Source organism: Manacus candei, unplaced genomic scaffold (assembly GCF_025592945.1).
Source record: "Manacus candei isolate 608988 ecotype Guabito, Panama unplaced genomic scaffold, ASM2559294v1 h1tg000047l, whole genome shotgun sequence".
NCBI lineage: Eukaryota > Metazoa > Chordata > Aves > Passeriformes > Pipridae > Manacus > Manacus candei.
In genome coordinates this window covers 12,360,654-12,385,963 of record NW_026138095.1, presented here as the reverse complement: position 1 = coordinate 12,385,963, position 25,310 = coordinate 12,360,654, and the positions used below count along the sequence as shown (strand labels likewise).

General features: G+C 44.0%; 1 protein-coding gene and 3 long non-coding RNA genes across 4 annotated transcripts in view; 2 read left to right on the top strand and 2 right to left on the bottom strand.

The window, feature by feature from the left end:
• LOC127475861 (uncharacterized) overlaps positions 1–8,965 on the top strand; it is a 33,352-nt gene extending 24,387 nt beyond the window's left edge. Inside the window, exon 2 of the long non-coding RNA XR_007906357.1 lies at positions 8,856–8,965. This is a non-coding gene — a long non-coding RNA (uncharacterized LOC127475861). The remainder of the gene's footprint in view (positions 1–8,855) is intronic.
• Positions 1–18,102, top strand: part of LOC127475864 (uncharacterized) — a 74,231-nt gene extending 56,129 nt beyond the window's left edge. The window contains exon 2 of the long non-coding RNA XR_007906360.1: positions 17,980–18,102. This is a non-coding gene — a long non-coding RNA (uncharacterized LOC127475864). The remainder of the gene's footprint in view (positions 1–17,979) is intronic.
• LOC127475872 (uncharacterized) lies at positions 1,025–4,102 on the bottom strand. Its single transcript, XR_007906371.1, has 4 exons — positions 3,985–4,102; positions 2,617–2,995; positions 1,398–1,546; positions 1,025–1,289 (listed from the first exon to the last, which is right to left on the bottom strand). It is a non-coding gene; the product is annotated as an uncharacterized LOC127475872 (long non-coding RNA).
• On the bottom strand, positions 6,089–24,787 carry LOC127475844 (myosin-1B-like). The gene is made up of 40 exons (XM_051798044.1): positions 24,765–24,787; positions 24,525–24,568; positions 23,387–23,643; positions 23,156–23,299; positions 22,908–23,064; positions 20,974–21,001; positions 20,761–20,875; positions 20,586–20,678; positions 20,424–20,487; positions 20,242–20,340; positions 20,038–20,141; positions 19,815–19,953; positions 19,349–19,467; positions 19,111–19,260; positions 18,339–18,509; positions 17,797–18,103; positions 17,071–17,153; positions 15,745–15,832; positions 15,532–15,649; positions 14,720–14,843; positions 14,498–14,634; positions 14,141–14,396; positions 12,912–13,154; positions 12,644–12,820; positions 12,414–12,559; positions 12,236–12,326; positions 11,759–12,148; positions 11,389–11,515; positions 11,033–11,151; positions 10,547–10,743; positions 9,943–10,126; positions 9,691–9,856; positions 9,403–9,527; positions 8,829–9,137; positions 8,473–8,676; positions 7,645–7,770; positions 7,382–7,552; positions 7,189–7,293; positions 6,853–6,948; positions 6,089–6,361 (listed from the first exon to the last, which is right to left on the bottom strand). The coding sequence occupies exons 3-40, from the start codon at positions 23,588–23,590 to the stop codon at positions 6,209–6,211; spliced, it is 5,829 nt and encodes a 1,942-aa protein (XP_051654004.1). The 5' UTR covers positions 23,591–23,643; positions 24,525–24,568; positions 24,765–24,787; the 3' UTR covers positions 6,089–6,208.
• Positions 24,788–25,310: the final 523 nt, after the last annotated feature.

Sequence of the window (25,310 nt, the reverse complement as noted above, 5' to 3'; positions counted from 1 at the left end):
ATTTGACAAGAGAGCCTGAGAAGGGGGGGAAGTGGGAGGGTGTGCTAAAAGAGATGAAAGGGGCTACATTGGTTCTGTAATCCATCGGATGCTGACTCAAGCAAAGAAAGTGAAGAGTAAGAGACAGTGTGTTCTAGTAGGAAACTTGTAAGGATGGAGACATGAAGGCACAGGCTTCTGTCTGGTGCAAATGCTCAGAGTCCTCAATGTGGAAAAACATAAGGGGTCCTACTGAGAGGCAGGGTCATTGCTAGAGGAAGAAAATCCCAGTGCAGGAGGAAGCATCTGAAAAGGAACAGAAGTCACAGGAATGAGAATCAGAGGATGATAAGAATGACTGAGGAGTAAAATGGATCAAAGCCAAAGCAAGGGAAGGGGGGAAGAATGAGTCTGAAAGTAGTGATAAGGATATGTGAATAAGGAAGAGCAAGTAAATAGGGGTTTGATTTCAATGGAATAACAGCAAGTCACCATGGACACAAGGAACAATAAAAGAGCAGAAAAAGTTTACCTTGAGTTAAAGATAAAAGCTTCAAAGACTGAAGTCACTGAGTTAGGTGCCAGAGGAAAGACACAGAAATCCAATTGTGATTTTTGGAGCTGAAGAGTTTCAAAGATCACATGAACGGGACTATGGAACCATTATATTGAACTTAAGACCTATATCCCATTGCAGTAGGGAGAGATAGGTGCTGTCTCAACATAGGGTAGTCATTCAGCACTACTTTTTCTGCATAAGTGTACCAGATGGAGGGAAAGGTTTAATAAATTTACAGAACAGAAAGAGTCATGTACTATGTTGGTCTGAAAGAGAGGCAGTTATTGTTAGAGGGAGCTGAACCCCATTCTAGTTTGTGTAAAAAGCCAATGTACTGTGCTGATTCTTGGTCGTTGCCCACCCAGATTAAGGAAGGGGTTACACATCTTCCATATTCACAAGATCAGAGTGGTGAAGAGAGCAGTGAAATCCTTTGCTTTACTGAGAAACAATTTCATCCCTATGCAACAGATCTTGATTTGTGGTTTTGTTTGTTTTTCTTCTGTTTTCTTTCTTTTTTTTTTATGTACTGGTCTTCACCTTCCAAATTACAGTTCCTACCACAAAGAAGTTTGAAGTGAATCACATCTCAGCAGCTTCATCTGGTCCCACAGTGTTTTGCCTCCCCAGCTACAGTACCAGTTGTGCTCCTCTCTCAGCATCTCCTACTCAGAGGTCTGGATAAGAAAGTGAGGAAATTCCTTCCTCCTCTTCTCTCAGCTGATTGTGTCTCTGTGATGGCACTGTAATCCTGGGGGTGGGGAGAAGATTAACAGACATCGGCTTCACATTTGGAGTAGATTCCCACTGAAGAGTAAGACTGAGTCCTATGATTTAACCCTGACAACTAAATCCTTACCTGAGTATAAAGCAGCATTTCTTTCATGTGTTTAATGCAGTTATGTTGTCTGAGAACTGGAATTCAGTATGAGTTTCAGGTATTTCAATGACTCTGTACGTTGTCTCATTTTGCTGGTGCATGCAGTCTTTGACCTGGATTAAAATTGGCTACAAAGAAGAAAAAAAAAAAAAAGGAAAACCTCATGGTTTTCCCACAATCATATATAATACTGACATAAAGCTGATGGTTGCCTAAAAGCCTTGATTTGTAAGATTTTTTCAAATAGAAAAAAAATAACCCATAAAGGTTTGAAGGCTCAAAAGAAAATAGTTTTCCAAAGGATTTTTCAAAATTACATGGAATTGAAAACTTCCACGACCTGTAACATATTGCTTGATCTGTTTTCACTTATATTTTCCCTTTCTTTATTTGCCTTTATAGTCCCAGTCAATATAACAGAATACAAAGTGAGCATTTTTTTCTATCTGTATGTATTTTTGATATTGTTTTTCCTTTCTGTCATTTTAAGAGGAAAGCTTTCTTAATTTGGAAAAAACTTTGTAGTTGACAAAGAAAAATTGAAACTGTAACTTTCTAAATTAGACAAACTTGGACAAACTGCAGATATGTAAAAGCTGAAGGTCAAGAAAAAATGAGTGTATGTGTGCATGTGTATCTGGGGGATTAAGTTTTGTATAAAATTAATTTTACTACCTTTGCTAGTAAAAGAAAAAAGTGAAAATTAAACTAGGCAAATTGTGATAGCTCTTAAAACTGCAGTATTTTTCTCCTCAAAAATGTCAGGAAATCCTTTGCTTTAATATAACAATTTTGTTTCAATCAAGCAGAATGAAAGTGGCCACAACTTTTTAGAGTCTTTCACAAAAGGCATTTTAGCTTTTTTTCTGCCAGCTATAATATTCTCTCAGGGTTTCCTCTTGTCTACCAAATCCAGTGGAGCTCCCTCCCTATGCAAGTATAGCCCTCCTGCTGTATATATGCATTCCCTATTTGCTCAAGTCTTCCATCACCAACAGCCCTTCACACACACCATATGCATATGTTCCTACCTGGGATCCAGGTGTTGTAGATCCTGCTGGCATCAGAGCTCAAGTTAATAAAAACTGGAGAATGACCCAGTTGTCCTAATGTGGTTGTCTACCTTAGAGTGACCCGAAACATGTGCTTGATTCTAATAGTATTGTCTATCAGGAGCTTAAACATTCAGCTCACTTACCTACAGATTCATTTGGGCATGAAGATGACTAAAAGTAGGTATTTGAGTTTGGAGTTGAATCGCACCCACACATGTAATAAACCCAAACCTAGTACTGAGCCTCTATCCATCACCGAAATTCCTCTCTCCCTGTGTCCAGTTCCTACTGATTTTGCCTCTTCTGTCATTCTGAGGGTGTCCACAACGGCAACAGTTACTGAAGCTAAAATTGGTGCACGTCTGCTTGAGAAAGGAGAGGCAGCAGTTGTCTGAGCACAGAGGAACCTATAAATCCTTCTAGAGCGGCTGCAGAGAAGTGGCAACCTGAGCAGCCTCTTCAGTCAGCTCTCAGACCTGTTGAAAGGTGGTGGCTTCTTCAAAAGGAAAATGTTTAAGGTACCTAAAATAGAAAAACTTTGCTTATTGATCTTAATGGCAAAAATTATGCCAGTAAAATTTTCTCCTCTGTATTATAAATAGTTCATACTTTATAGTGTTTTCAGTTTGGGCTAACAATGCAGCTTTCCAAGAAGTCAACATGATAAATTGTTGATAAACACCAGCCAGAAAGCAATTGCAACTGATTGCTGAGGACGTTCATTAAACAAACTAGTGTAAACTGAAAGGACATAAAGACTAATGATACATTCCTGAAAAAAAGGGGCAAAAAAGTATAAAGAGAATAAAATAAATTATTTCACATTTTAGGTATATTCTAGAAGTCGTCTGGGTCTCTACTGATTCACTGATACTTTCCTATCTGCCATCACAGTGCTACATAGGCAATGCCATTTCTCATTGGTAGAAGGAAGGACTAAACAAGTATCATGCCCCAGTATTGTTCTCCATCTACCACCTCTGCCAGGCTCACCCCATGCTCCCCTCCCTCCTCATGCTGCCCTGACACAGAGGGTGCAGCCAATCTGGATGGGCACCACGTCTGAGCAGAGCACCTCGGGGGGCAGGGGGTCGTCTGTGGGTCCCAGCGGTGTGGTCAGCAGTGCAGCACGGCCACAAGGACAGCCCTGCCATAGGGTCAACCCTGGCACAGGAACAGCCCTGGCACAGGGACAGCCATGCCAGAGGGTCAGCCCTGGCACAGGGACAGCCATGCCAGAGGGTCAGCCCCGGCACAGGGACAGCCCCGGCACAGGGACAGCCCTGGCACAGGGACAGCCCTGGCACAGGGTACAGCCCTGCCAGAGGGTCAGCCCTGGCACCGGCGGGGCCTCGGGCCCTCAGCCCGTCCCGGCCTGCAACAGCTGTGCCGCGGGTGAGGCGACCCGGCCAGAGCTCAGGAAGGTGTCGAGGCAAAGCAGGGGGTGACCGAGGCTGAAAAATAGGGAAAAGAGAAAGGGAACTTTGAAATTCCCAGAGAGAGGGACGGACCATCGAAGGAGCTTTTAAAACCAGCTCACGGCTGGCATTCACTCGCGTGCCTTCCTGCACTGCCCCCGCCAGGGCCCCTGCCCTGGGGCGCCGGCCAGGGGTGCCCATCGCTGCACGGCAGGGCTGGCGCGGCTACTGCGGGAGCCTCCCATCCCTCCTGCTTTGCCCGACCGCTCCCGGCGTCCTCTGCTCCCCTCCCGGCCCCTTCCGCTCCCCTCCCGGCCCCCCCTCCGCGCCCTCCCGGCCACCTCTGCTCCCTCTCGGCTCCCTCTGCTCCCCTCCCATCCCCTGCTTTTGCGGTGGAGAAGCTGGATGTAGGTGAGCAGCTACATGGGGAAATAAAAATGATCTATCTCATGATGCACAGCCAAACGGGTAAGTGTATTAGCAGAACAAAGTTCTGCCTCTTCTGCCTTGTCGGCAGAGGGTCCCTTTGGTTACTGCAGCTCCTGAAGCTGGCTCCAGGTGCATTTCCCTCTGGATTATGGCCTGTGTGGTAGGCAGGAGTGTTGTGGTGCCCCAACTCCAGCCGAGATCTGTCCCCACAGGGTTTCTGGCTCAGCACGAAACCCTTGGATGGCAGGGGAGATGAAATGTACTGTAAGAGCAGAAAAGAGGCTTTTCCTGCTCAGCTCAGCTCAGTTCAGTTCCCTTGTTCACCCTGCCCCCTTTCTGAAATGTGATTGATACCAAAAACTGTGATGTGTTCCTGGAGGTCTCTGATGAGCCCTTGGAATAGCAGGGCACATGGTAGTACAGTGACACATCCTGAGATGGGCCATGAAGTGGGGTTGTGTTTAGTGTTATCAGTCACAGGGAAGATGGGTGCTGCTCATACAAATAACCCAAAGGGTTCAAGGGAGCACCAAAAGCCTCAGAGATGCTCAGCTATGGTGGATCCTGAACTGTGGTTTCTAAAACGGGTGGAGTAGTGTCCCTTCCTAACTTCAGCTGTCTTCTGCTGCTCAAATATTATTTACATGTTTTATTAAGAACCCTTAGCATTTTAAAGCAGTGGTTTTACGGCACTTGAAGGATTAGAAAAGATATCCAAAAGGGACACATGAAGGTCAGCTACGGATTGACAATTCTGGTGGGATGGTCGAAGATGTTTAGCACATGCTTTAAATAAACAGCAAGTTTGAGGTAGCTGCTAAAGCTTGACCATATGCCAAAAATACCAACCAAGTCAGTCTCACACTGTGTCTTGGCAAAAACAAATTTATCAGTAATAGGAGTCCCTATTCAGCTTCACTTCTAATTTACTAGGCACTTAGACACACTGAATGTGTTCCAAAGCGTGATCAGTAGTTAGGGACCTTACCTAACCAGGGCTGTACTTTACTTTATGTTACATTTTCAATCAACATGTAATTGTTGAATGTCTAGTTCAGCTTAATGCAAATATTATATTCTAGGCTGTTCTTAGGAAAATGAACAGGCCCAGTATGTTGAAAATGGCAATAAACAGGCAGAAGAGTCAGGCTGTGGACAGAGTGGAAGGGGTGAGCCTAGAAAGGCAAGGGAGGGCTTGACTCAAATTATAAACAGAATCTGCAGCCTTACCTATTTTTTCCTCCATAGTCTTTTAACTGTGCATTCTCATTACTTATCCCACATGTGAATGTGTATGATTTGTGCTATGCATGAAGCAAAATAACTTCAGAGAAAGTGAGTGAGGATATCTCTTCATGCCTCTGCCTCACCACATTGTTTGGACTGCTTGTCAATGCTTGGAGTGAAATTTGAGTTTCCCATACCATTAAACCTAACCAAATAAGTTTATCAATTAATAAAAATGATATATGTATATACACATATTTTAATATATATATATATGTGTGTGTGTGGGTGTATGTTAAATGCTTCAGGAATATTTTTCCTTTTATTTTATTTTTTTTTCCGAAAGTATTGATCAAAATAACTTGGAAGAATGTAGTCTTAGTCCATCAAAGAAGTGCATACTTCTCATTGCAAGAGGAATAAGAAATCTATATAATTGTTACTATTTTTCATGCACTTTTAAAATGCAGATGTAAAAATGTAATGCTCTTTGACATACTTTTAAATGTAATGAATGCTAGAATAAAAAAAGCATGCACTGTTCATATGCAAAGGTCTCTACTGTATTTATTACCTACACATAAATGATAATTACAGAAGAAAGCAACACAGAGGTTTACATTTTATGCATGCCTCAGGTCACTTTTTAGCTTTGGGAACCTCATTCCTCCTCTGCTACCTTCTTATGAAACTCCCGGCTCTTCACTCGGAGCTTGTTGACCTGTGACTCTGCAATGTCAGCCCGTTCCTCGGCTTCCTCCAGCTCGTGCTGGATCTTGCGGAACTTGGAGAGGTTGACATTGGAGAGCTCCTCCTGTGCGGGGAGAGGGAAAACAACAGACAGCATGTGGACATTTAGTATCTGAAAACTGGGCAAAGAAAAATTCAAATGCCACAGCTGGACTAGCAGAGCAGGTTCACAACCAAGACAAGAAGCTGTTCAGGGAAGAGAAAAGAATATTGCAATGTCAAAAAGACCATGGTCACACACAGCATGGTTACACACAGCATGGTCTAGGCAGAGTTCATGTCAGAGTCCTCAATAGGCAGACTGGCAGCTGCGTCTGACGCCCAGAGTAGGGTGTGAAGGAAGAAACAGAGTGGGAAATGAGGCATAGAGCAAAACAGAATTGGAGAAGGATAGTTCTTCCCAAACCCAGAAAGTCTTACTCTCACATTCCGTGTTGTGTCAAAACGTCATCATGTTGCATGAAAGCAGTCAAGGTTTCAAAAAGATGAACAGAAGAAAATATCAAAACAGAATTTGACAAGAAGGAAGTCTGGTTTGCTCAAATTGGTACTTACAGCCTCCTCAGCCTGCCTCTTGTAGGACTTCACTTTCATTTGCAGCTTGTCCACCAGATCCTGCAGCCTGAGAACATTCTTCCGGTCTTCCTCAGACTACAGAGAATGGCAAGTAACAGAAAACCTTGTTTACATCATTCTCTAAATTTCATAAATGTGAAACAGAGGGAATAATATAGTTTATGGAACACTGCAGTCCAGAAGGACAGGTGTCAAAATCCAGTTAACTCCGTCATTGTCTGAGGTATAGAAAGAAATCCCACTGGAAGGCAATGTTCCAACGTTTTGAGACACTGTTCTACCAGGAAGGCAATGCAAAGAAGCCTCCAGCCTTACCTGGTAGGTGAGTTCCTTCACCCTCCTCTCGTACTTGCGCACACCCTTCACGGCTTCAGCGCTGCGCTTCTGCTCAGCATCAACCTCCCCTTCCAGCTCCCGCACCTGCAATGAGAAGCCCGTCCCTGCAGCTTCCCTGGGGGTGTCTCTCCAAGAGATGGGGTCACTCATGCACCAACACAGCCCTACTCACCCTGGCCTCCAGTTTCTGGATTTGCTTCTTGCCTCCCTTCAAGGCCAACTGCTCGGCCTCATCCAGACGGTGCTGCAGGTCCTTCACTGTCTGGTCCAGGTTCTTCTTCATCCTCTCCAGGTGGGCACTGGTGTCCTGCTCCTTCTTCAGCTCTTCTGCCATCATAGCCGCCTGAGCAGAGCAAAAGGTCAAAGCCCTTGTGGGGCTGGAGACATTTTGGGGAGAATACATCCCCATCAGCAATGAAAGGAGCCCCGACTCACATCTGTGATGGCCTTCTTGGCCTTCTCTTCAGCATTGCGGGCCTCCTGGATCGTATCCTCCATTTCGCTCTGAATCTGAGAAATGTCTGTCTCCAGCTTCTTCTTGGTGTTGATCAAGCTGGTGTTCTGTTGAAGGGCATGAACATCACAGTTTTGGTTTTTTTAGCTTGCTTGATATAGTATCATATCAAGCAATTTGCATAACTTTTCTTATATAGTTTTTGCCATCAGGTCACATTCTATTATAATGGAGCTGCTGCAGTAACTGTCAGTATCTTAGATATGATGTGCTTCAGTATTTCATGAATGTCCTTCATAAAGTCTTTCCTAACAGTTTCTTAGGTAACAGAAGAAATTTAGACTGAAAAATTAAAAAAAGACATGATTTTTCCTTACCATTTTCAATCTAGTGATCACAAAACTTTGAGATGGTTCTATTGAATACTTATAACGACATTGTTAAACTTAATGACAAATGTCAATGTATTGCTGTTTTGTTATTGGTCAGCCGATGTTCGTCTTTAAAGTCTCAAATGGAAATGTTGAACTCAATGGTGTTGAACTCAAGTAAGTAATAGAGTAAGAACGTCAGATATCTCTCTGAAATTATTACTTTTAAGGTATCTACGCTGTAGTCTACTGAAATTCATTATATCTATGTCTGAAAAGACAGTCTTAATATTATCTGTTACCTATTACTTCTTATTTACTGTGAAATTACTTCATTTTACAAAATAATGTTACAGTTCAGCCAGTCTTCAGTGGCTGGATATGTAATTTATATGTATGGAGCAAAAGTATAAATACTAAATGTATTTATATACTAACCTGGCTATGTAGGAGCTGAACTCTCTCACTTGCATCCAGGAGCTCCTGCTCAGCCAGTTTCCTCGACCGCTCCGTCTGCTCCAGGGCTGCCCGTAGCTCCTCAACTTCAGCCTGCAGCAGGTTTGCTCTGCGCTCCACCATGGCAACCTGCTCCTTCAGGTCCTCTTGTGCCCTGACAGCATCATCCAAGTGTATCTGGGTATCCTGGAAAGAGAGTCAAGACAGATTGTGAGGTGTGTATTTTCTATTTTCCTATTTTCTGTTTTCCCACCAATATAGAACTGACAGAATTGCACAACAGGAAAAAAATTTAGTTGTGTCAGAAACCAGTCATCGCATGTTTAATTACGTCATACCTTCAGCACTGCTTGTGCATTTCTCAGGTTCTTTTGTGCCTCGGCAGCCTGGCGGTTGGCATGGCTGAGCTGGATCTCCATTTCATTCAGGTCTCCCTCCATCTTCTTCTTCAGCCTCAGGGCTTCATTCCTGCTCCTGATCTCAGCATCCAGGGTGCTTTGCATGGACTCCACGACTCGGAGGTGGTTTCTCTTCAGCTGGTCGATCTCCTCATCTTTCTCTGCTATCTTCCTGTCAATCTCAGACTTCACCTGGTTGAGCTCCAGCTGCAGGCGCAGGATCTTCCCCTCTTCATGTTCCAGGGAAGCCTGAAAAAAGTATAAAACCCAATTAATTTAAAAACAACCCCAATGTCAACAAGTTTACATGAAATATCATAAAGAATAGTGTACAGCAAGAGGTCTGAGACTGCAGGAAAGGAAAAGTATACCCGTAGATCCAAAGATTTTAATGGTATGCAAAATCTCTGCTTCCTGTGCCTGGAGTTAATTCTCAATGTATATCATTTCATAAATGTCACCTAAAGTCACCTAACTGTGTTGTAACTAAACAATTAACAACAGAAGGCTGTACCTCAGCTTCCTCTAGGGAGGCTTGCAGTTCAGATTTCTCCTGCTCAACTTGCTTCTTGACTTTCTCCAACTCATGAATTGCCTTTCCTCCCTCCGCAATCTGCTCTGTGAGGTCGGAAATCTCCTCTGTGGGAACAAAGACCAATGGCTTGCTCAGGCCCAGAGCAGAATGGGAAGGGCCCTGTCCCACCAGGGTGACAGGCATCTTTGCAGAGCTGCAGGCACAGACCCCGCAGCAATGCTCAGCTGGTGAGAAAGCCCATCCCGGAGCAGAGGGCCAGGGACTTACGCTGCAAGTTCTTGTTCTCCCGCTTCATTGTTTCCAGGTGGTCCAAGGACTCCTCATAGGCATTCTTCATCTTAAACAGCTCCGTGCTGAGGGAGCGAGACTCCTTCTGGGAGGCCTCCAGCTCAGCCTGCGTTTCCTCATACTTCTGCTTCCATTCTGCCAGGATCTGAAGAGAAACGGGGCGTGAGTAGGGATGTGGCCATCCCGGGGGGAGGCTCTGCCCAGGAGTCCCAGAGCTGGAGCCCAAAAGACCTTGTCAAAGTTCTTCTGCTTCTTGTCCAGAGCAGCGCAGGCAGCATTGGATCGCTCCACATCAATCATCAGGTCCTCCACTTCATTCTGCAGCCTCTGCTTTGTCTTTTCCAGGGAGGCACACTTGGCATTGACAGCTTCGACGTGTTCCTCTGCATCCTGCAGGCGCTGTGCCAGCTTCTTCCTGTGTTAAGCACATTTCGTTGTATGAGAGCAAAGGAGAGGTTGTTGTGTGTGGTTGATGGGCTTTTCAGAACAAGATGTTTTACCACTTCAATCGTAACTAGAGCTCACAGTCATCAATCAAGGAGAAATTCAGTTCTGTGTTGTTTTTCTCAACAGTGTGGTTAGCCACTTCACAGTCTGTGGTCCACATTCCTTTTCTATTTGTCTACATACTAGATTGTTTCTCTCTGTCATTCCCTGCCTCCTAAACGTTTACCTGTGAATATTTTCCCCAAACCACGTGCATTACAGAATTTATTTGCTACTCTCCTTTTACCCAACCCCAAATCAGAAGACTGACTTCTTCCTGAATATCACAGTGGTCTCCTCAATTTTCTGTTTTTAGTCTCTGCCAGCCTTCCCCACCCTGCCCACGTACTTGGCCTCCTCGAGCTCCTCCGTGCGCTGAATCGCGTCCGTCTCGTATTTGGTTCTCCACTGGGCCACTTCGCTGTTGGCCTTGGACAGGGCGCGCTGCAGCTCCCCCTTGGCTTCCTGCTCCTCCTCATATTGTTCCCGGAGCAAGTCACAGTCGTGGCGAGCAGACTGCAGGGCGTGGGCCAGGGCGTTCTTGGCCTGCAGCAACAAGAGTATTGAGTCACAGACCAGAAAGATCCTGGGAAATCGGACTGAGTATTAATTGGACACTGTATTATTCTTCTGTGCAAAATGACAATGGGGACTGACAAAGAGAATAATGGATAAATTCTAGGGAGAAGCTAACATGAGAAGAGAAGCACTAAATTACCTAAATGGTTTTTTTCCCTGTCTCATCATGATAGCTCAGTAGTCCCATAAGTATCTGAACTGCCTCTTAGAGAGGAGGGATCTGATGGACAGAACAAAGTATGGAAAACCCTCTCACCTTTATCTCTTCCTCTAGGTGTCTCTTGAGTTCCTCAATCTGTTGGGTGAAAGCCTGTTTGCCTCTTGACAGCTGAGAAACCAGAGCATCCTTCTCCTCCACCTGGCGTGAATATTCACCTGGGAAAGGTTGCGGATGCACAAAACTTTTTATTGCCACTGATGACGCTACTGTGGACATTTGGGGCTGTAAAACCAAACTGTTAGCAGTCCTTGCTGAAACTTATGATCCCATTTCAAGCATTTCTTATTCGAGGGGAGACAAAGAATGTTGGAAAGAACATGTGGCCAGAAGAGTAATTTTTGCAATAACTCTCTGAGATTACTGATCTGCAAATGTAGATGTGTGTTTCTCACCTGACTCCGTCTGCAGACGAGCTCTTTGAGCATTGAGGTCATTGATCATGCGCTGATGCTCTTCTTCCTTTGTCTTAATCTCACTCAGCTGGTCTTCCAGGGTGCGGCACATCTTCTCCAGATTTGCCTGTGGAGGTCACAGAGAATGAAAGAAGATTAGGATCTAGACGCCTTCTTATTCGGAAGAGCAGGACTCTAAGCAGAAAAACATGAACAGACTTGCCAGGTCTGGACTGTTCCTTGGTGTTAGAAAGTAAGAAACACAGCTCCATAGAGAGACAGGGAGTTAGATGGTAACCAGGCCATAATTTGAAAAGACGTATTTCAATGGAATTAATTTCCAAGTGGTTTTCAGTCTGTTTTTCCATACCTTGGCTTTGGAGACAGACTCCATGTTACTGGCCAAGTCATCAATCTCCATCTTGAGCTCGCTCTTCTCCTTCTCCAGCTTCTGCTTGACGCGCTGCAGGTTGTCGATCTGCTCCCCCAGCTCAGCTGTGCTGTCCGCGTGCTTCTTGCGCAGGGCGGCAGCCGTGGCTTCGTGCTGCAGCGTGGCCTCTTCGAGGTCCCGGCGCATCTTCTGGAATTCTGCCTCCCGCTTCTTGTTCATCTCCACCTGAGCTGCCGTCGCCCCTCCTGCTTCTTCCAGGCGCTCGCTGATCTCCTCCAGCTCCCTGGACAGGTCAGCCCGATGCTTCTCTGCTTTAGCGCGAGAGGTTCGCTCGGCCTCGATTTCCTCCTCCAGTTCCTCAATACGGGCCTGGAGAACACGAGGGACCCTTCACGCCCGTGCCCTCCTCCTCCCTGAGCCGAGCCTGGGGCAGGCAGGGGAAGGGCAGACACTTGCCTGCAGCTCCTTGATCTTCTTCTGTAGTTGCATGCCCAGGGCTTGTTCATCCTCGATTTTGCTCTGGATCTGGCTGATTTCAAAGTCTTTCCTTTGGGCAAAGCAAAGTGGGTTACAGCTCAAAGGAAAAAGACAAGAGCTGCAGCCCAGCACTGAGGTGCCCCAGGGCCACACTTACTTCTTCAGTTTCTCATCCAGCTGCTGCTTATCATTCTCCAGATCCATGATGCTGTCCTGGGCCAGCTTCAGGTCTCCTTCCAGTTTCCTCTTGGCTCTCTCCAGGTCCATGCGCAGTTTCTTCTCTTGCTCCAGGGACCCTTCCAGCTACACAGAACAAGGCCATCAGTGCTCCACCAGCCAGCTCAAACTCCATACCTGTCTGTTCCTGCTGTGTGTCCGTGGGCTTACATCGTCCACTTGCTGCTCCAGCTTGGTCTTGGCTTTGGTCAGTGTATTGACTTTGTCCTCCTCTGCCTGCAGGTCATCCAGGGTCTGCTGATGGGCCTCTTGGAGGGCTTTCTTCTCTTTTGTCAGCTTGGCGATGGTCTCGTCCAGGGCTGCCATCTCCTCTGTGAGGTTTTTCACCTTTAGGAAGAAGGGAGCAAATGTAAATCAAGGAAGTAGATATAGAGTGGGGCTCTTTTCTGGAGTGTGGGTGAGATTTTCTGCCTCGTACCTTGTTTTCAGTGGCGTGCTTTTCCTTCTCCACCTTGGCCAGTGTTAGCTCAAGGTCATCAATATCTTTCTTCAGCTCTGAACATTCATCCTCCAGTTTTCTCTTCTTGGCTGTCAGCTCAGCATTGATTTCCTCCTCATCCTCAGCCCTTTCAGTCACTTCCTTAATTTTGGCTTCCAGCTGGATTTTGGTTTTGATGAGTTGGTCACACCTTTCCTCAGCATCAGCCAGAGCATCAGCTTCCTATTAGGGAAACATAGTTTCATTCACTAGTCTCAGGTATTTGCAGCTTGGTGTGTCCAGCAAAGGAAAAGAAATATGGAATTACTCTTTTTTTACACAGTATCAGAGTACGTTTTTATTCTGATTATTTTTTTTGCTTTCATTAATTATTCTCTCTTGCTGTTGTTAAAGATAAGATGATAGTATCCAGTATTACTTTTTCCTAAGAGATTTGATTACTTTCTCTGGAAATTAAGAACTGAGTATAATTGTGTACAGATTTGGGGGTTGTTTTTTTTTATCTCCCTAAAATCCTTCTTTGGCGATACTGACTTTGAATAATTTTTTTGTGCCAGATAAATTGATATATTGTCTAGATGCAATTAATAGTTTCGATTTGAACCTGACTTTTTTTTGAATCTGTGAAGACACAAGAATAATGTTTAAATATTGCCCAATCTTTTGATGACAGAATCACAGAATGAGCCGAGTTGGAAGGGACCCACAAGGACCATCAAGTCCAACCTCTAGCCCTGCACAAGACCATCCCCAAGAGTCACAGCGTTTGATCTTCCAATGGAAATTGGAGGCACACATAGGCCTGCCAGAATGCTGGGGGGGTTTTGTGTCTTCCTGGAATAGTGGTTGCAGAAAGACAGGTGACATTACATGTATCATAAGAAATGACATAAAGCATATTTGGGCAACTGATTGAAACCAATGGTGTCAGAGAATTGCTCTACAGACTCTGTTAACTGTATATACTAAATTTCCAGTGATTACAGTTGGACCTTATATTGTGAGCTTTTATGGAGAAACAGACTTATGGGCTTACCATGCTTGAAAAGTCCTTCCCAAGCTGGAACATCATATTATAATGTTGACACTGAGTGGTCTGAATTTTACCTTTAGTGATTCATATTAAAATATTTTCTAAGAAAACTTATTGTGTAGCATGAGAGTTATGTACTGTGAGAATACCTGGAAGAAACACAAATAATACTTACAGATTGCACTTGGAGCTGCAGATCATTTTTTTCTTGCATTAGAGAAGCCATTTTCTCCTCCAGCTCCTTCCGCTTTGCCTCAGACTTTGCAAGCTCTTCCTTGGTTTTCTCAAACTCTCCCTTCATGTTGGCCATCTCCTTCTCAGACTCTGCACTCTTCAGCAAGGGCTTGATCTTGAAGAACAGTTTCATCCAGGGCCAGTGTTTGACATTCATGAATGAACGAACGTTGTACTGAATGCAGAAGATGGACTCTCTGGAGCATAATTCACATGTACAATGAATATTTTCAGTTTGAAAAGTGTCAACACTTTCCCTCAAGCACAGTGAGTTTAACTGAAGACGAGGAATGCGTACCTTCTCTCCACCATTCTCCGGTACTCCACCCTCATCAGGTAACCCCTGCACACGGCCTGTGTGCGGGTGATGAGCTGTGCCAGCTTCTCATCCCTCATCTCCTCCAGGAGCCCCAGCAGCCCAGCTTTGAAGAACACCTTAGAGAGGGAATGTTGCAGCACATCACTGTCAGGCCGGGCAAAGCACAGGCACTGAGTGAGTGAGGGAATGGGGGGTTTGTACCTTAGTGTGTCCAAATTTGTACTGGGTGTGGTCCACATCGATTGAGCCAAGGAGCTTCTCGGAAGCCTTCTTGCTGTCGATGAACTGTCCCTCTGGGATGGCACTGGCATTAAGCACCTTGTATCTGTGGAATTAGAGGAAATGTGAAAGAAGGCAATGTCAAGTCATAAGGTTATAATGTTTATTGAAACCAACATCAGTGTTGCAGCAGAATCAGGCTGAGGAAATTGGAATTTCGTCCCTTGTTTAGAGATACCCTTATCATGAGGGTAACAAAATCAAGGAAACTTTTCCGGTCACAGATGAAAAGAGGACGCCGATCTCCAGTCACTTCAATCTATATCTTTTTTACTTAAACTATGTTGTAGAAAATTGCTGCAGAGGAACATTGTCACTATGTGTATAGGCAGAAAGCCTTGTCCCCTGGAACTTGCAGCTGATACAATGACCAAAGAACTCTGAGAGAGTTTGTAATTTTTTCCTGAGAACATATTGAAACCACATCCCAAACTGCTGGTTTTAATCTTGTAATCAGTGACTTGTGTTGCTCTACTGTGCTTCCGTACTCAGAGACCCTGGCAAAGCTCAGTTGCGTGATGGACAGTGGTCGGTGAGGACACCTGACACTCTTAATTTCTCAACAATTTCTCTTTTGCTAACCATGAATGTTGCCTTTGGTTATGCATTCCAACTTCTTCCTTTCTTTCGGTTATAATTGGAAGGAGTTTGCATTAAAAAATATCCAGAAGTGTTAAAATATTTAAGATGTAAGACTTCTTCAACAAAGAATGGGAAGCAGAAATGAGACTGACCTCTGTTTGAAGTCAGCATAAAGGATTCTGCTCGGGAATCCTTTTCTGCAAATCCTGATCCCTTCTAACACGCCGTTACAGCGCAGCTGGTGCAGCACCAGCTCGTGCTCCATGGCACCTGAGCAAATAAGAAAACCATTTGATACTTCATGATAAAGCATAGAGAATAATGGCTTTATCAGACTATTTCTTCTCTGAACTTGGGGTTCTTACCAGGTGTTTTAGATTCATTGGGGATGATACAGCGCACAAAATGGGGGTGAGTGCTCCGCAGATTGGTCATCAGCTTGTTCAGGTTTTCCTGTGGGTTTATGCGTAAAGATTTTTCATTTAGAAATGGTACTTCTTTAGTTATACTTCCAGATGTGAGTAAAGTCTTGGAAGGTGTTAATGGGTTTGCAATTCCCAACTAAAGCCATCTGAATTTTTCTTCTGCCTTTCACTCTTGAGCATGAGAGAAAGTCATGTGTTTTTATGAGACAGAGGGATACATGCACTGAGCCAGGACATCTATGGAGAATGGTGACTTGTTGTTCATAGCAAAAAGCATAATTTTGAGTAAAAGATGATTCTTTGTAATCTCCAGATCCTTACTGTGTGGAAAACACTATTGATGTGATCAGAAAAAAACAAAAAGAGAAGAGGGACAAGGACCGTGTTTGCAGAGAAGGCTGGGAAAGGGAAGCTTAATGGCCTTAGATGCTACTTGTGAAGATACATTTGACAAAGATTGAGCAGGACATGACAGGAAAGATTCCCTGTTCAGTGAGAATGGGGGTCAGAAATCGTAGAACAAAGGTATGAGTGGCAGGCCCTGCAGCACCCCTTTGTAGAAGTGCTTTTAAAAGCAAATCCAGGAACTATATCTGACTTTAGCTATCAGTTTTACTAACTAGGTCCTAACACATATCAATTTAGCCCTGGTTTGGAGCAAGGGCAAAGCTGTTCAGGCAAACACCTCTTTCACAGTGTGAGAAACTGTTCAGGGTGCTGCATACTAGTTACATATCACAAGTGCAGAAACAAGAGTGTTTCAGTCTGCCTTAAGCTCTGCCCATTGGTAGAAAGGTAATTGGCTTTGGCATTTCTCTATTGCCTTGTCTTCATATGTAGAATCGTGTGAAAGCAATGTATTAGGTATTATGTCTTATATATTATCATGTGCAAATGCACACACATTTGCATGTGCGATCAAGGCTTAAGATTCCCTGAGGCAGGTACCCAGATCGACCATTGTCCTCATATGGCAAAGGGAGAGGATGAAGAGCTCGATCCTGCCAACCAGTGTACTTGTAAATAAATAAAACTGTAGCCTGAATTAAGTACTTTTTCCAGCAATTGAAGAAAGGCAAGATCAAGATGTATCTTCCTCAGCTGGCCTCAGCTGACTTCCTGTCAGCTCTTTTATGAATAACCAGAGATGTTCTTGATGCAAAAAAATTTTAACAGGTGCAGTGAAATGGCTTTGTTGCCAAAAAACCAAAACCAACCAAACAAAAAAACTCAGGAAAAAGTAGAGAGAATGACTTTTGTACTCACCCTGAACAGAGCTGACACTGTCTGGAAAGAAGAACCCTTCTTCTTGCCTCCCTTCTTGCCACCACCACCACCACCACTAGCCTCTGAAGAACACCAAAAAAAAAAGATGATTTTATAACTTTTGTAGAACAAGTTTGTTCATATATACCAGTCATGATAAAAATGGAACCTAGAAAGCAATAGAGTCAACACTCAATCTGAAGGAACACAGGACCAAAGGTATGTGATAATCCGAGGGACGATAATGGCTGAGTGGAAGGCCTGAAATACATTGGATCTTTTTCTTTATTAATAAATTCAAGCGAGGGGAGGCTCTGCACAACGTGCAGTTTCTTTACAACACTAGCTGATATTCATGGCTCTGGTCATCATGGCCAGTCTTCGCGAACGAAGATTTGGGAAAGGTCATTACCCTTCGAGCCTGCGCAGTGGATTTTTTAGGTGAGACACAGTGTGTGCTGAACTGAGCCCACCCTTTAATCCTAAGGTTCATCTACCGGGGCCGAGCGAGCTCGGACGGTGGCAGCGAGGTCCTCAGGACGTAGGTTTGTTTAGAGTGACCTTCTCTTAGATGGATGGCCTTACAGGGCTGACGAGCTCCATCTGCCCGGAGGAGTTCCCTGACTGGGAGAGTGCCGCATCCTAACCACTAGACCACCAGGGGGCCCCTATGGCTCTGGTAGAATCATTAAATAAATATGAAAATATGAATTTCAGAGAACTGACCTGCCTCTCCTCCAGCAGAGGCAAAGAGTAAGGCTAGAGTCTTCAGGGATGATTTCTGATACAGCCCCACCACTGTTTCATTCAGAGGGTCCTTGTTCTTGTCAAGCCACCCAGTGATGTTGTAGTCCACTGTGCCAGCGTAGTGCACCAGGGAGAAGTGGGCCTCAGCCTTTCCTTTGCCAGGCTTGGGCTTCTGGAAGTTGTTGGACTTGCCCAGGTGCTGGTCATAGAGCTTGTTCTTGAAAGAGGTGTCAGTTGCCTTGGGGAACATGCACTCCTCTTCCAGGATGGAGAAGATGCCCATGGGCTGGAAGAAGCACAAGGAAGAAGGAAGATGTGAAAAGGCAGAAAGACTGACAGATGAAATAAATTCCTGAGTGGGACAATATTACTGCTCTCAGGGATTGTTCTTCCACTCAGCAAATTGTAAAATAATCTAAACTTATGTGTTTGCAATATTTACCCTTTCCATCTACATCTATAAATATATATAAAATTAATGCATTTCTGAAAATACTTCACATTGTGAATTACAGAAATACCTTCTCAATGAGCTCAATGCAGGCAGCCAGGTCCATCCCAAAGTCAATAAACTCCCACTCAATTCCCTCCTTCTTGTACTCCTCCTGCTCTAGCACGAACATGTGATGGTTGAAGAACTGTTGCAGTTTTTCATTGGTGAAGTTGATGCACAGCTGCTCCAGGCTGTTGAACTGCACAGTTACAAATAGAGATTACTATTAATGTAAATAGAGTAATAAAGAACAGTGCTGGCTTTTTGTACCAAACACAGGAGGATCTGCCAGTGTTCCTTCTTTACTCATCCAGGAGTTTGGAATTTCTGCTAGTGTGTCTCTTGGCTCAAGCTAAACTTTCTCCATAGATTTATGACCCTAGAAGCTTAGGTCATCTCAATGATTAAAATTTATGAGTTTTGATATCTACTAGACTGAGTTAATTCAGTTACAGGATCGTCCACAGCACAACAGTGTATCCAACATTTTCAAATGCTGATATCAAAACACGTCCTAAGCCTTCTAAGCACAAATTTTTTCTGTGGAACTAGTGTCTCATTATTAGGTACCAAATGCCATCTTAGTCTACTGCTTGTAATAGGTTGAAAAATTGCCCTTAGAGATTTCCACTGGCATATGTGCAACACAAAAATCTATTCCCAATTAAAAACCTGTTGGAATCATGATGCTTTAGATAGAATATGAAAGGATCAAACCATTTATGAAAAAAAAAAGGGAAGTACTTCAACACATAATAGAGTTACTTCAAAAATCACAGTGATAAACTCCTATTCCTTACATCAAAGATCTCGAAGCCAGCAATGTCCAGCACACCAATGAAGTACTGCCTGGGCTGCTTCGTGTCCAGCTGTTGGTTGATGCGAACAACCATCCACAGGAACATCTTCTCAAACACAGCCTTTGCCAGGGCACCCACTGAATTGTACACCTAAATGTAAAACAGAAGGCTTGTAGTCTTCATGCAGCATAGAAGAGAAAGTCTAGAGGATTTGTCAACAGAACGGGGGTTTTGTTACCTGCTGCACTGTTTGGCCCTTGGTCACATATTCGTTCCCCACCTTGACTCGGGGGTAGCAGAGGGCCTTGAGCAGGTCTGCTGAATTCAGACCCATCAGGTAGGCAGCCTTGTCAGCAACTAAAGCCCCAAAAGTCAATTGTTAATGTAAAAGTAGACCTTAGTGTTTCTTAAAAAAATTATCAAAAGGAAATTCGAGTAAATATCAAATTATTAGTAAAGATAAAAAACATATTAATGGAAACATTCTTTAGTAGTCACTGGACTTAATATTTTGCATCGCTCAAAATAATCTGCAGCTTCCACTGAGTTGTGTTCCTCCAGAGAACAGTGTGTCTGGTTAGGACACACTTCTACAATACTGGCACTGAGGAAAGGCTGAGTCAAGGATTCTGACCCTGAATTGCTGCCTGTATTTTTGTGAGTGTTTGGTGTCTACAGTGCTTTGGTATATGTTGCGCTGGTACCTTCAGTGCCATCAGGCTCTGCCTGCTCCTCACGCTGCTTCTGCTTGAACTTCAGGTTCCCGTAGTGCATGACGGCCCCTGTCAGCTTGTAGATGGCTGTTTTCTCGTCAGGAGTGAAGCCCAGGATGTCAATGGCAGTCTGAAAAAAGTGTCACTAGAGTAAGTACGCCAGCTGCTAAAGGTCAGAGAAATAAAAGTTCACCTAGAAAACTTCTGAACTTACATCCGTGGCCATCAGCTCTTCCTGGTCGTTAATGCTGGGAACAGTGATCTCACCTTGACTCACGTACTGATAGTCATATGGGTTGGTGGTGATCAGTAACATCTCTGAAAATAGGGACAGAACAGACATGGGTCATATGCAATTGGCACATAAAGGAGTTAAATGCCGTGACCTTTGCCTGGAAGAGTTAGTGATCTTTCCTACCAATCAGCTCTGGCTTCTTGTTGGACATGATCTGATAAAAGATGTGGTAGCTTCTTTCTGCCTTGAGCTGGAAAGTGACTCTGGACTTCTCCAGCAGATCTGGCAAGGATGGCAGGACAGAGTTAAGCACAAGAACTGAGGAAGGCTGGAAGGAAGGGGATCAGGCCAGGAGGGGCTCTTACATGTTTCAATGTCAGCAGAAGCCAGTTTGCCTGTGGCCCCAAAGTGGATTCTGATGAATTTACCCTGAAAGCAGCAGAAAAGTCAATTGAGATCTATTTTACCAATCCCGACTGCAAGAATATTTGAGTCAATCTCAACTGTTGTCCCAGGTAACAACTCACAAAGCGCGAGGAGTTGTCGTTCCTCACGGTCTTGGCATTTCCAAAGGCCTCCAGCAGTGGGTTAGCACTGATGATTTGATCCTCAAGTGTCCCCTAAAATGGAAATCTTCTTGTCATGATTTAGCTCCTAAATAAATTTGATAGTTTCAGGTTCCTACTCCTGCAGGGACCTCACCTGCATTTTGCCTGATGTCTGCTCCTCCTTCTTCTTGTCCCCACTGGCTGCAATTGTTGCAAAGTACTGGATGACACGCTTTGTGTTCACAGTCTTCCCGGCACCGGATTCTCCGCTGTCAGAGCAAGGAGAGAAGCAGAGAGCGTGTGGTCAGGCAGGAGGGGCCCTGGCCCTGGGCAGCCCCTCAGGGACCCGAGCAGGGGGTGTACGTACGTGATCAGGATGGACTGGTTCTCCCGATCTGGGGAAGAGGCAGAAAAAAATAGGTTTTATAAGCAAAGAACAAAAAAATGCTGAATATTACAATGATAAGAAAAAAGAAGTTGCTTTTTTTATGTCTTTATTTACTCCTAAGGAGATTTTTTTCAATTTCAATTCCTTGCAAAGTTATTTGCACCCTTTTCTTACCTCTGAACATATACTCAGTGTTCATGATCTGAAATTAGAGAGGTATGGATTTGATGGGTGAACTGTTACATGGATAAGGAGTTGGCTGGAAGGCTGCATCCAGAGGGTTATGGTCGAGTTCCATGTCCAAAACTTTAATGAGTGGTGTCCTCCAAGGATTTGCACTGAGACCAATATTGTTTAATACTGCATACATAGTGGGACTGAGCACACCCTCAGCAAATTTGCAGACCACACCAAGCTGAGTGGTTTAGTTTATAAACCTGTGGTAAAGGATACCATCCAGGTGGACCTTGCCAGGATTGTGAAGGTGGCCCATGTGAACATCATGAAGTTCAACAAGGCCAAATGCAAGGTGATGCACTGAGGTTGGAGCAGTCTCCAATATCAGCCTAGACTGAGGGGTGACTGGCTTGAGAGCAACCCGACAAAGAAGGTTTGGGGGTACTGAAGGATGAAAAATTGGACATGAACTGGCAATGGGCACTTGGAGTCAGAAAGCCAATCCGATCCTGGGCTGCATGAAAAAAAATGTGGCCAGCAGGGGAAGGTAGGTGATTCTGCCCCTCTCCTCTACTCTTGTGAGATGCCTCGTAGAATAATCTGTCCAGATCTGGGGTTGCCAGTGCAATACAGACACAGACCTGTTAGGGTGGGTCCAGAGGACACTATGAAAATGATCTGTGATCTGGAACATCTCTCTTATGGAGACAGGCTGAGAGAGTTGGGATTGTTCAGCCTGGGTAGAGAAGGCTCCAGGGATGTCTTATTGCAGCCTTTCAGTCCTTAAAGAGGGCTTATAAGAAAGACAACAACTTTTTACCAAAGTTGTAGTGACAGAACAAGGGGTAACAGTTTTGTAGACTCAAAGAGAGTAGATTTTATGATGATGGATGTGAGCCGCAGTAACAGGTTGCCCAAAGATGTTGTCAATATCCTATCATTGGAAGTGCTCCAGGACATGGTGGACAGAGCTTTGAGCAATGTAATCTAGTGGAAGATGTCTCTACAAATGTCATAGGGAAGGACTATGTGATTTTTAAAGATCCCTTCCAGCACAGGCCATTCTGTAATTCTATAATGCTGTTCCATGGACATTGAAGACCCTTGAAGAACCACATGTTACTTCTCTGTACCACTCTATGGTCTTTTTTTCCCCTGCATACAGTAAATTGTTTTAATTTTCTACTGCACAGACTGGTTTTAGAGCAGTAGAGAAGGGGAGAGTAAGGACCCATGACAAAGGAATCCTGATGATGGGTAATACTTCTGAACTCAATAGCACAGAGAAAGAAATGAAAAGGTGGAAACAATACATAACCTTATTTCATTTTTCGTTACATGGTTTTGTCAAGACAAATCTGAACAGTTCTATTATTGATGTTTCCTGTGGCCCTTTGATGAATTAGATCATTGGACAGAATTTCCACATATTTCTATGTATGTGGATTTCATATCCTGTTCACTTTCACTGCTTCATTACAGACCTAATTATATTCCTTGCTCCACCTAGTCCATTGTTTGTCTTATTATTTTTCCTGACACAGTATCAGGGGTACTGTACATCCCTTTTAGAAATACCGATGTGAAAAAAATCCTGTTTAAATTAGAAGTTAATAATGCCATGGCTGAAATAAACCTTAATGACCTACTTAGATGTTATCATCAGATTTATCAGGGAAACTCTGTGAACACTTTTAAAATGTCTTTTTGGTGAAATCACCCTGAGAGCCACTCACCAGTCAGCATGAACTGATAGGCGTTGTCAGAGATGGAGAAGATGTGTGGAGGGGCCTCCTGGCGCTTCTTGCCTCGGTAGGCCAACACCACCTCCGGGTTGTACACGGGCAGCCACTTGTAGGGGTTGACAGTGACGCAGAAGAGACCCGAGTAGGTCTGCGAGGAAGGGACACAGCACGTTGGCTTCCCCTGGGCCTGGCAGAGCAGTTCCTCCAGCTGCCCAGAGGAAGCTGCTGCTGCCACTTACGTAGATCATCCAGGCTGCGTAACGCTCTTTGAGGTTGTACAGCACAGCGGGTTCGTGGAGGTGGGTCATCATGGCCATGTCCTCAATTTTGTCGTACTTGGGAGGGTTCATGGAGAAGATTTGATCTTCCTTCACGGTCAGGGTCTGTCAGAGCGCAGCAAGGGACAAGCATGTCAACTCAGAGCCAGAGTGGGAATGAAATGCTGTTTGTAAATCTTACATGTTACCCACCTCTCCCTTTTCAGTCTTGACAGTGACCTTCCCTGATTCCCTGCTCTGGATTGTGCTTTTCACATAGGATTCTTTTGCATGTACCACAAAGACGGATGACTTGGCATCGAAAGGCTTGTTCTGGGCCTCGATTCTCTCCTTCTCTGACTTCCGGAGGTAAGGAGCTGCCTCCCCAAAGATGGCCATCTCGGCGTCTGTCGACATGGCTGTGGTTTATGGCATGCAGCAAGGCACTGCGCTGGAGTAGAGGCAGAGTGCTGAGGGAAGGAAGAAAGTCCTTTGTACCAGAGACCTGAGTCTTGGTAGTTTTCTGCTCTGCCTATTCTTACAGTCTACCTCTCTGTCCTACCTGCTTTTCACCCTAGATGTCTTTTAATTTACTTAGGTCTTAAAGAAGAAAGATTTCTTTGATTAAGGTTAAATTTTTTCTCTCTTATTGCAGTTTATGTGTTCAGTTCAGATCTCGTGGTGTTTCAGTAAGCTATACAGAAAAGTTGCATTGATGGCACGGTCAAGACTATTCTGCAGAAGCAGAAGAAATACCAAGAGAAGTCATCTTATCGAAATTATGAAAGCCCACTTGTATTGTTTCTGTCTTGCCCATTTTAGACCATGTAATTTTTATCAACTATAGAGATGGAGCAACATAAGGAAGAAGATGTGGAGTAAGCAGAAGCAGAGGTATGAGTTGTCCATGCAAACATTTTTCCTCAGTTATAAATCAGACTTTGTCTCCTCCATTTGTTCTGCCTTTTTCAGTTCATGCTAATCTTTTAAGATTAACTTGTACCAAAAGAGGAAAATAAAAAAAAATTAATAAAAAACATTCAGAGGGATTTGACAAAATCTTAACTTAAAATGTGCTGGTTTTTCACCTTTTCTTTCCTGGATTTTGTTTGCATTCAATCTGCTTTTAAGAGTTCTGTGCGTAAGAGGTCAATTATTTCCCAGCAGATACCAAACAAATGTGTCCAACCCAGTTATGAAAGGAAATTTGCTCTTTTAGACAGCACAGGTTAGGTAGAATTGCACTGCATTAGTGTGCATAGATGTAAAGGGGTATGGAAAGTGGCCTTACAGGTGCATAAAAAAAGCCAACTTGGAGTCTATTCCTATAGAGTAGGTAAATCAGTCTTACCTCTTGTGACACCAGCTGACTCTCAGGCTGGAAGATGGTCAATACTGAAAAAGAGAAATGCAACTTGCCTCTTATCTTTGCACAGACTCCAAAGGATAAGTCATAGGGGAAAAATATGCTGGTGACTTGAATGCAGTATCAAAATGTCTATTGATACAGACAGTTCTTTAAGGAAAGCAGTTCTACAAGCAGTAGGAATGCAGTGAGATTCTGCCAGCACCCAGTCCTCCATACTCTTACCTTTAATCTTTCCACAGAGACAGAACAGACTTGTCCTATGAGCACTTTTATAGGTTCTGGTTTGCTCATTCAACTCCCTCCTCCTCTTTCGTAGGTCAAAAAATTTTTGGCAAAGCATTGTTTGGCAAAGTAGACTGAGTACATGATTCCCATTCGGGCTCGTGGATATATTTAGAAATATCTGAAGTGTTCCTAGCTATGTGAATAAAAGTCCTATAAATATTTTGACTTGGAATCTGGAAGGAGGAAATGCTGTCCAGCAAATAGAACAGTAGGACTGGGTCTTGGAATTGTTGGCTTCTCTTCTTGTTACTATGAATTCCTGTTTGGCATATAAGATTTGTGTGTCTCAGAACTCAGCAGCAGTGAGAAGGATTATTATTACAAGAGCTTTGGAGAGATTCTCTTCAGAAATATTCTGGAAAGAAGGAATAGGAACAATCCAGTATGGTCTAATTCTAATACTGGACAACCATATCATGCTTGTGTTACTGCATCTATTTACAACTCCTTAGTTTTTTGCTGGGTACTTTCAAAAGATCAGAT

Bases quoted from the DNA above. Each gene is read 5' to 3' on its own strand.
- LOC127475844 (XM_051798044.1), bottom strand. From the start codon at position 23,590: ATGTCGACAGACGCCGAGATGGCCATCTTTGGGGAGGCAGCTCCTTAC. The intron at 13,155-14,140 runs GTAAGTATTATT...TTTCCCTAATAG, and splicing joins TGCAGCTCCAAGTGCAATCT to GAAGCTGATGCTCTGGCTGA. The intron at 12,821-12,911 runs GTACGAGGCAGA...TTCTTCCTAAAG, and splicing joins AGCACGCCACTGAAAACAAG to GTGAAAAACCTCACAGAGGA.